Genomic DNA, 9,731 nt, shown 5'->3' on the forward strand with positions numbered 1-9,731 from the left:
AGCCTAGTCCTGTGAGATTAGAAGCCAATTAGAGCTTGCTCTGCTCCTACCCTGAGCCTTTATACTAAAGAAACTCCAGTGCTTCCCAACTCCCCAGAGGTAATTGAGTTCCTAGTCTAATGACAGCAGGTGTTGTGAGGCAAAGCCTAGATTCAGATTCAGGTAGCTGGGTGTAGGTACCCGCTCCACACCATGAGCTGGGCAGAAAGAAGCACGGCCAGAATCAGACCTCTATTCACATAATTTCCTCTCTTTTTAATAGCTTTGAGCCCAGAGTGGGCCATGATCAGTAACTCAGCCCACGTGGTGCTGAGCTCCTGTCTGCAGAAGCCACATGCCAATATCCCTTCCCAGGGACTTTGGAAAGTACGAGTAGCTTTCGTGCAGGTAAGATAACCCCTCATACATGGGCAGCACAGTTTCTTGTCTCTTGAAGTGGGCTATTCTGAATGCTAGAATGCAGGAGGGGAGAGAGGCTACAAATGTAGAGGAGGGGAGAGAGGACAGTCAAGTGACTGCTTTTGAAAATCCCCTGGTTTCTTCACATCAGCATCTCCTGTGTGTGGTGAGTGACAGAAAACTGCCTCCTCCTTCCCCGGGGCAAGGGGGAGGGTGCTTGGCTCATTGGTCTCACTTCTCTCCCCCCTTCTCCCCCTGCAAATGATCACAGCTTGGAAACTTCTTTAAAGGAAGTGGTTGCTCTTGTGGCCCCAAGTCCTGAAGATGAAGCGCTTCTGGTTAAAATGATTCAGCAAGAAACCACGCCCCATCAAAGCTATCCCACCCTGCCCTGGTCCTGGAGCTTTGCTTGACAAGCACCTCTGCTCAGCCTCGCCCCACTACATGCTACCCTCATGCACACAGCCATGTGGCTGGCCATGCTGCTTGCCCTCTGCTGCCTAACATCTGACGCCCATGGGGCATACACCTCAGGTAAGAGAAGGGTCATCTGGCCCCATCCCAGAGTACTTACTGACCATCTTGTAGTACTTGAAGTATGGGGACCCTGGCCTGCTAGTCTTCATTCTTTCCCAGGACACTCTTGGAACCCTGCGTAAGACCCTCATAAGGGGCTCTGGATCCTGGCAGCAGCTACTTCCAAGGAGAATAGACATCAGGGATCAAGCACAGCAGCGGCCGCAGGGATAGAGAGAGCAACTTCTGTTCTCTTCTGTTCAAGGGCCTCACTCAATTAGTCTGTATCTGACAGCTTTACTTTTCTAACTGCCTTTACTGCAGAGACCCCAGTAAGACACGTATTATCAAGCCAACGTGTTAGTGGCCAGTGAGGGGTGGAGGTCGTCTGTGTTGAGAAGCTGAGATACGGCCAGGTTAGCTAACTTGCGAACCAGCAGCCGCGAATGCGTGTTTCCCTACAGAGAGCTGGGAGATGTCTGCCCCAGCAAGCAGATTCAGCACATAGATAAAGTTTGAGGGCCCTGCCTCTAACTGACAAAAAAAGCTGATAGCTGACCACCTCCCAGCAGATCAGGACAGCGCTTACACATAAGGCTTTTGTCATTCTTCCTCCTTAAAGCAGGCTGGGTCTGGTCACTGGGCGGCAGTGGAAAGGAATACCGAAGAGACGCCAAGGACATGGAATCCCGCTTCACGGCAAGTCAGGTGCCAAGAAGTAAGTGGAAGAGACACAGTAGGACAGAGCCTCCAATCCAAGACCCAAGTATATGCTGTGAATTGGGCACTGTGGAGAAAGAACAACAATGGAGAGGGGGGAGCTTCTGCTCTGAGATAAGGAGGAGCCATAGCAGCTCAGGGGGTGGTTGGCAAACAGGTAGTTAACTGTTAAGAGAGGAGAAAGCACAAAGCACAGGTCAGGCTACAGACCTTGCCTCCCCATTCCCTGTTCCCAGCAGCCATAGTGCTTACCAGGAGGCCCTTCCTAGCCTCCCTTCAGTTCCTTTGCCCCAGTTGTCCAGAGAGAAACTTGGGGCAGAAGCTGGGTGTTCATGCTCCAAAGCCCTCTTATCCCTCTATGTGAGAGATCTGGGGAAGACATTGGTCCTGGCTGTCTCACCAGTCCTGGGGGTTCAGACTTTATACTCAGTGTTTTGAAGATGCTGTGTTTGCCTCCTCTGAGGCTGAATTTAACACAGTGGCCACATCCACCACGTTATAGTTAACACCACAAGGCAGCTGTTGCGGAGGATACTGGAGGACTGCCAGTCCCCTGACTCTATCATGTTACCTTCCCCCTAGCATGTGAGCTGAAAGGAGTCCTCTCCATTCCTCCTGCCCTCAGCAGCTTCTCTGGGCCACCCTTCAGGCAGGCCTCTTTGCCCAGACCCAAATGAACACCACCCTCACACTGGAACCTGGGGTTACTATAAGCCCCATACCTACCATATGTTATTGAACTTCCTTCACCCTGCCCTTTGAGATACCAGACCTGAGAGTCTTAGAGAAAGTGGCTCGGTGATGATACTCACAAAGTGCTTAGAGGCCTGGGGTACTCCCTACAGTGTCCACCCTTGCATACAAGTCAGTGGCCAGGCCTTTGCTCTGCTGTGCTAATGAACCCCATCTCTACCCACTGGGTACCACCCTTCCTGATATTTCCAGTAAGGGCCTTGGCTGCAACATGGGGTACTCTCAAGCCCCTCTCAAACAGTTGGGAACCTGGATCTTTAATGTCTCTGTCTCTCTCTCTGTATCTCTGTCTCTCTGTCTCTCTGTCCGTCTATCTCTCTGCCTCTCTCTCTCTCCTCCCCCCCTCTCTCCCTCCCTCCCTCCCTCCCTCCCTCCCTCCCTCCCTCCTTCCCTCCTTGCCTACTTCCTGTGGAATTCTGAAACCCTCTGTGAGTCCAAGGCAAGGCAACAGGGATACTGAATGTGTCTGATCTGAGCAAATGCCATCTCTCTGTGCCTAGGAGTTAAACTGCCAGGAGCAGTAGCCCCAATCTTCAGAATTTAGGAAATTGCCACATCCATTGTCTCTGCCTCTTTGCTGTTGGTGAGAACGGGAAGCCTTCTTTCTCAATGTGTCACTTCTTCCACAAAGGTTCCCTGCTGGTGATCACCCTTTGCCTCATCTCCTGCCCCTTCCCAGTAGGACTTGCAGAGGACGTTTGTTTGCTTAGGCAAGAAACCCACAGCCATGTAACCACCTGCTCCCCATCGCAAGGGCTAAAGGCATAACTAGGCCTGGCTATAATGGGTTCCACAGAAAGTTCTAGAAGCTGGTGCAGGTTGAGTCTGGGTCTGGATGAGCCTAGCCTCTGTGCTAAGACCTCCCATGAACATGTTTGTCCTCAGAGATCCTTGCTGCAGTGCCTGATAGTCCTAGATGATGCTGACTATTGCTTCATGCAAACTGCCTTGTTTATTCTTACCCTGCGAGGTCAGGGTCATCATCATCTCCAATTACAGATGGGACACAGAGGCTCAAAAAGGTTAAGTAGCTTGCCCGAGCCAGCACAGCCAAGGAGAAGAACAGCTGAGATTCTAACACTGGGTGTCCCAGTTGGTAAAGACAGAGTAGTTAATCCCAGAAAAAAAGTATCAGCATCCAGCACATGAGGAGACGATGCTGCCTCGAAGAAGCCCACCCCGCCCTCACAACTCAGATCTCAAAGCATAAGATGACCCATACAACTCATGGGAAAGGCATAGTCTCAATGGATTTTGATGGTATAGGTGAGGGGCCCTAAGAGGTACAGGATATGGGTGGTTCCCCTGCAGCTGGGTAGAGCCTGGCATTTGCCCTACCACCACACCAGTCCTCAGACTTCCTCGGCTTCTGTGAGAACATAAAGGGCTTGAGAGCAAACTAGAACAGTCCAGAGGAGACTGTAGAGGACTCAGCTATGAGAGATCTACAGACCAGACCAGGTCCCAAAGTCCTACTGGACAAGAACACTAACAGTATGCTACCTAGGATAAAAGGCTTTAGGGGCCCATGCCTAGAAAGCCTAGAAACAACTATAAGCTCTAACTGGATCTTGCTCTCTAGCTTGGAAGCCCTTTGCGAGGAGAGACCCTGCTTGGTCACACACTGCTGGCCTCCCTTTAAGAGAAGATAGCACGCCTCAAAGTCCTGTGTCCCAATGATCATGGCTCCTCTACTATACCACTCTCCCCTTGGCACACAAAAGTCCTGTAGCAGGCAGCAGATAATAGACTACAGGTGATGCTTGCCGTGCTGCCCTGGCTCTCCCCAATCAGGTTCAAATAAGCATGAGAACAGCCTTCTCTATTGTTTATCATTTGAGGTTCTCTGAGAGATCACTGATATCCAGGAAGGACCTCCCTTTCACCTGAGATACCCCTATCTCTCACATCTGGTGTGACAAGTTCCCTTACCGAACAGTGTCCAACAGGCCTGACCACCACACCTTGGGTATCACGATTCTAGTGGCCACATGGACAGAAAGCCTGTTTAAAGATCATGTTTTTAAAAAAAAACTGACTCTTTCCCTAAAACCTTCCCCAAGCTCTCACAGAAAAGTCTTCTGGTGGAACCCAAACCTCCCTGTCTTCCAGTTCTGAGATGTCATCTACCTATAGTATTAATTCCTAACCCCCAGCTCAAGGTAAAAAAATATTTCTCAATCTACTTCCACTGGGCCTCGACCACCATCTACTCAGTCACTGGGATAGAGGGAGCATCTTGTCCCCAAAGATAACTTGGTATCTATAGTTGAAACAACACCACAGCCACACCAGCCAGCACCTGCACCTTAGTGTCCAGTCTAGACAGCTACCGAATACCCATATCCCAACAAAGTCTAAAAAACATCCATTTACCAATTTAAAGCCCTGCTATGCCTCCCAGCCTTGAGCTTTTTATTTTCATTGCATTTTAATTTTTATTACACTTATTTATATGTGCGGCCACATGTGGACAACTGTGGAAGTTCAAGAACAACTTGAGAGTTGGTTCTCTCCTCTCACTAGGATCAAATTTAGCTGAGATCAGGCTCAGCAGCAGGCACCTTTACCCCAAGTCATCTCATCGGCCCTTTATTTTCATATGAGACTCAGCCTCTGACCATTGAAAAAGAAGTTAAAAATAAAGAGAAACGCAAATTCAAGACATTAAGAACTACAAGCCACTTTCTGCTGTAGGGCGCCAACTGGTTCGCTGATTCTTCTATTTCCCTAACGATAAAGTCCGGACCCTGAAGCCGAGTGATTAAACACATACACCTGACCAAGCCCTGCCCTCCTTACCTCACCAGTCTGGTCTGGGGGACACTGAAGACCGATCCTATGAATAAGCTAAGCAAGGGACTGACTGGATCAAGATCTCTAGTGAGGTGGGTCTTCGGGATCAGTCACACCAATGCCTCTGGGAGCAGGGAATCCCAAGAAGAGACGCTGGGATTCCACAGTATATCTGGCTGTAAGATATATGCCCTTCATTTTTTACAAATATGGATTCCTTGGTACAGGAAACCAGGTCTGGGTGGAAGCCAGCTGACCACGCTCTCATACCCATAGCATACCAGACTCTGGACCCAAAACTCACCAGATAACATTCACTCAACACGAGAGAAGAGCTGTATACCGATACCTCAGGAGCCAGTACATCGCAGTGGTGGAGTTGTGGGCCGTGTTTAAGGTGTACCTGACTTAGGCTAGACTCGGGCTGCTCTGACAAGGTGTGAGACTGCAGGAGGGACACCAGGGGGATGACAGCCAGCCTCAAGGACCAGTCTGAGCAAATTCTAACACATTTCCTGTCTGGAGTTTTGCTGCCTGGCAGCCCATGTTGAGAATAACTCTGAGTTCTGAAAAAGGTCATGTAGACAGGGACTAGGGGACAGCAACTATACTATTGTTCAGCCTTGGCGTCTGTTAACTTCAGGCATCATGGGGGTGCACAGTAGTCAGGGAGTGAAGTAAACAAGTGACAGGCACACAGGCGATAGTAGAGGAGGGGTTAGGACTTAGAGAACTGGGTACCACCAGGAGATGAGGCAAGACCCTTTGACTCAGTATTCCCGACCTCAATGTTTTTGTCTGCTTCATTTCTTTCAGATTTTTGTTCCAAAGATTTGAACTCCGGTGTGGAGCCGGGATTCCCCAAAACAATAAAGACCAATAACCCAGGAGTGCTTAAGGCCGCCAGGCACAGTGTGGAAAAGTTCAACAACTGCACAAATGACATATTTTTGTTCAAGGAGTCCCATGTCAGCAAAGCCCTGGTACAGGTGAGGCACTAGGACCAATAGCTGGCACCTCAGGACAGCTCTGGGAAGCTGGGCCACATAACCTATTACCTACAACACTAGAGCAGGAGTTGGGCTGTAGCCAAGACCAGTGTGACCCAGCGCTGAGCCTAACACCCTGGGACCTTTTCCTTTTTAGTAAAACCACTAAACCTCTGGCCAGAGTCCATCAGGAGCAGTGAGAAATGGCAGGGTCCTAGAGTGGTGTGCCCAGGCTGACAGCCTGGCAGGGAGGCACAACAGTACCAGTGAGGGCTGCCCTGCCAGGGTCCAGGTCCAGATCATTTCCTGTCATTATCCCTTGTCCACAGTCACAAAGCCACTGCACTACTTCCCATGGCATCCATTCACTTTCCTCCTATAAACGGGCCTACTCCCTTCTCAAACCTACAAGCCCACTTTTCCTCCAGCCTGCCCAAGTATCACCATTCAAAGCCTGCCTTCTTGGTGATTGATTATATCCACTCAGAACTTTCCTGCCCAGAGTACCTTAGGGGTACAACAGCCTTGCTAACCCTTGCGTCCCAAGAACATGTGTTAACATGGCAGGAGGGAGAGTCTTGGCAGTCTCTCATTTGCTGTACACCGAGGCTCTGGCGGCACTCTGCCAACATGAAGCTGACTTCAGAAGACATACACTGTGTGCTGGAGCCTAGAGGAAAAAGGCTACAGAAAGGCCCTGCTCTGAGGATGGTGGCTTTACAGCACTCATGTTCGTTCTGGGCCACAGGGCCAGGGTGACTTTTTTTTAATTCTCACACTCCTTCTGGAATAGGATCCTGATATACAGTTTTGGGGTGGGTCGGGGTCTGACAGTAGGTACTTCCTATTGGCTTGGTCAGAGCTTGGGGATACCTTATCTACATGTGGGAGGGCTTGGGGTGCTGCTCCTATGTGACTGATGGCCACAAACCTCTCTACTGGGGAATATGGGGGCTGTAGCAATATGACAGCAATATGAAGGGACGCCTACCGTCCCTTCAGGGTCACCAGGTTTCAACCGAGAACCAGGATACCTTTCACAGCCCACTGCCCCACAACTCCCCCCTTTCCTTTTATAAGGGAGAGGCTCATCAGAGTAACTGTCTCCTATGTTGGGAACAGTTTGAGACTGAACCAAGACCTGATTGGTAGTGATCTTTGTAAAGCATCATCTGCTGCTTTAGAAACTGAACGTTATAAACTCTTAAAAAGTGTAAGGTTCTGTAAGAAAGGATGCTTTGGGCACACTCCTCAATCAGATCCTAAGCCTGAGTGCCCAAGGTCCCCATAAGGGAGATGAGCACTGTCCCTCTGTACTCCTGTGATGTTGAAACTGTTTCACATGCTATTTGGGACTAAAGACTAGGACTAAAAATTGAGAAACTTTCCGACTATGCAGAACTAAGTCATGGCTGTGTCCGAGTAGAGAAGAACTATTATTATGAAACTCAAAATAAACCAGTTCCCATAAGAGTGTAGAATCAAGCAGGTACCATGTATGCCCACAAGCAATACAGAAGTCAGCGGGCTTGACATCCATTTAAACATCACTGAGGGTTAAAATGGCGGTTGCTGGGTAGGTTGAAATGAGATGACAGATAAGAGGGAGAGGGTGGGTCTTTACCTGTGGCTGTGGCAACCCCACACTGAGGTTTCTCTAGAATGCAAAGTTCCAGGCAGAAACCTAAAAGGGGCCGTCAGACATTGCCAACAGGAAAGGAAGAGGGATGGCTGAAGTGTGGGCCTGTTCATCTGTAGCAGCTCTCCTGGCCAAGTCCTGAGCTTGCTCCCCAGTGCTCTCCTCACCTGCTCTAAGACATGCCTCAGCAGCTGGGGAGGCAACGACACTCCTTTACATCCTATGCCAAGTAACGCAGCTCTGGGTTTCTCCAGGTGGTAAAAGGCCTGAAATACATGCTGCAGGTGGAAATCGGCCGAACTACATGCAGGAAGACCATGCACCGCCAACTGGACAACTGTGACTTCCAAACCAGCCCTGCCTTGAAGCGGGTAAGCAGCAGAGTCTGTACTGAGTGCACTTCCTCCACTGGCAGCACACGTCCACACCTCATACCCGAGATGCTCTCTCCTAATCATGAACACAGGACAGCAGCAGCAGGCACTCTCTCAAGGGACACAGGGTTGAAAGCAGTCTCTTCCCAGCCCTCACATGACCTACACCTTCCACAAGTCTCTTTGCAGAGCAATGCTCTGAATGTAGGATAGGGAGATTTCAGCAGAAAAAGTTTTCAAACAATACAGAAATCAATATATAATACCTACGGACACAGGATATGTGATAAAATATAAGTGCTGTATTTACTACATATTATCTCTCTAAAGAGAAAAGGCAAAAGCTATGTGGCAAACTTTAACATGTCAAAATTACAGCTAAGAATACTTGAATCATTCCAATGTTCAGGTTTGAGGATTTTCAAAATAAAAACTAGAGGTTGGGTAAGGACAGACTGACTGAGCAGAGAATACACGCAAATATATATGCATTCATACACAGTTCACAGTTGTCTGGCATGAACAAGGGGTACTGGGGAGCTGCCCCAGGCAGGCAGGGTCTTAGCAGCAGCTGGGTCCTAAGATGAGACCTTCCTCTGCTTGTTTCAGACATTACACTGCTACTCTGAAGTCTGGGTGATCCCCTGGCTCCACAGTTTCGAGGTGCCTGTTCTCCGCTGCCACTGACTTCTGTCTCTTCAGCAAGACCACAGCTATGATAAAGACACTCGTGTGTCCCCCGCTCCTCACTTTCCACCTCAGCCTGGCCATCTCAGATCCTCAAGGCCTGCTTACCAGTGAGCAGATAGACACGCCAGTGGGTCCTAGGGGGCCTGGGGTGGGAGAAGAGTGCCCTCCTCGCCAGATTAACCGTATTCACATTTTCTTCTGAAATTAATTCTTCCAGTGCTATACACCTAGATTCAGGATGTGGGCATACAGAGAATCCTTTGATGACATTACTGGAGCATGGGTAGAACAAGGTGGTAGTGTGAGAGGCTTCTTGATACCTGACTGCATGAGCGGATTCTGTATCCAGCTCATCTACCACCATCAGATTATTACTGGTGGGGATGGTTTACCATAAATAAAAGACTGATTATCTAAAAAGCCCTTTAAATCCCCCTTTATTTTTGTCCTGACCCCCAGGCTAATTTAATTCAGGGACAATGATAGCAGCAATAACACAAGACACTGACTTCACTTGGCAATTTGTGGCACCAATAAAGCCAACTCTTTTTTTTTTTTTTTGGTTCTTTGTTTCGGAGCTGGGGACCGAACCCAGGGCCTGTCTGTCATCCTTTACAGGAACCAGGAAAGTGGGTGTCCTGGTGAATTTTGTTTGTTTCCATAAAACCTCAAGAGGCTTCATCTAGTGATAAGCTGTAAGCTCAAGTGTGCTGATGACCTAAGGAACTGGCCCAGACCTTGGCATCAACAGGGTAGCAACACCCACAGGGAATGAGGAACTCTGGGAGCATTTCTGAAGGAAGCGTGCCTGCACCCAAGCTCTCCGCTGCCATGAAGGCTAACACTTTAGGAGTC

General features: G+C 49.2%; 1 protein-coding gene across 4 annotated transcripts; it reads left to right on the forward strand.

Annotated features, from left to right (window-relative positions):
• The first annotated feature begins 806 nt into the window (after positions 1–806).
• On the forward strand, positions 807–9,434 carry Cst7 (cystatin F). 4 transcript variants are annotated; one of them, NM_001431528.1, is given in 5 exon segments: positions 807–933; positions 1,538–1,633; positions 6,001–6,173; positions 8,067–8,183; positions 8,796–9,434. In NM_001431528.1, coding segments are annotated over 5 exon segments (543 nt in total). In that variant the 5' UTR covers positions 807–854; the 3' UTR covers positions 8,874–9,434.
• The last annotated feature ends 297 nt before the right edge of the window (positions 9,435–9,731 follow it).

This window comes from Rattus norvegicus, chromosome 3 (genome assembly GCF_021556685.1).
Source record: "Rattus norvegicus strain SHRSP/BbbUtx chromosome 3, alternate assembly SHRSP_T2T, whole genome shotgun sequence".
Lineage (NCBI taxonomy): Eukaryota > Metazoa > Chordata > Mammalia > Rodentia > Muridae > Rattus > Rattus norvegicus.

Bases quoted from the DNA above. Each gene is read 5' to 3' on its own strand.
- Cst7 (XM_087651043.1), top strand. From the start codon at position 5,973: ATGTTTTTGTCTGCTTCATTTCTTTCAGATTTTTGTTCCAAAGATTTG. The intron at 6,174-8,066 runs GTGAGGCACTAG...GGGTTTCTCCAG, and splicing joins TCAGCAAAGCCCTGGTACAG to GTGGTAAAAGGCCTGAAATA. The intron at 8,184-8,795 runs GTAAGCAGCAGA...TGCTTGTTTCAG, and splicing joins CCAGCCCTGCCTTGAAGCGG to ACATTACACTGCTACTCTGA.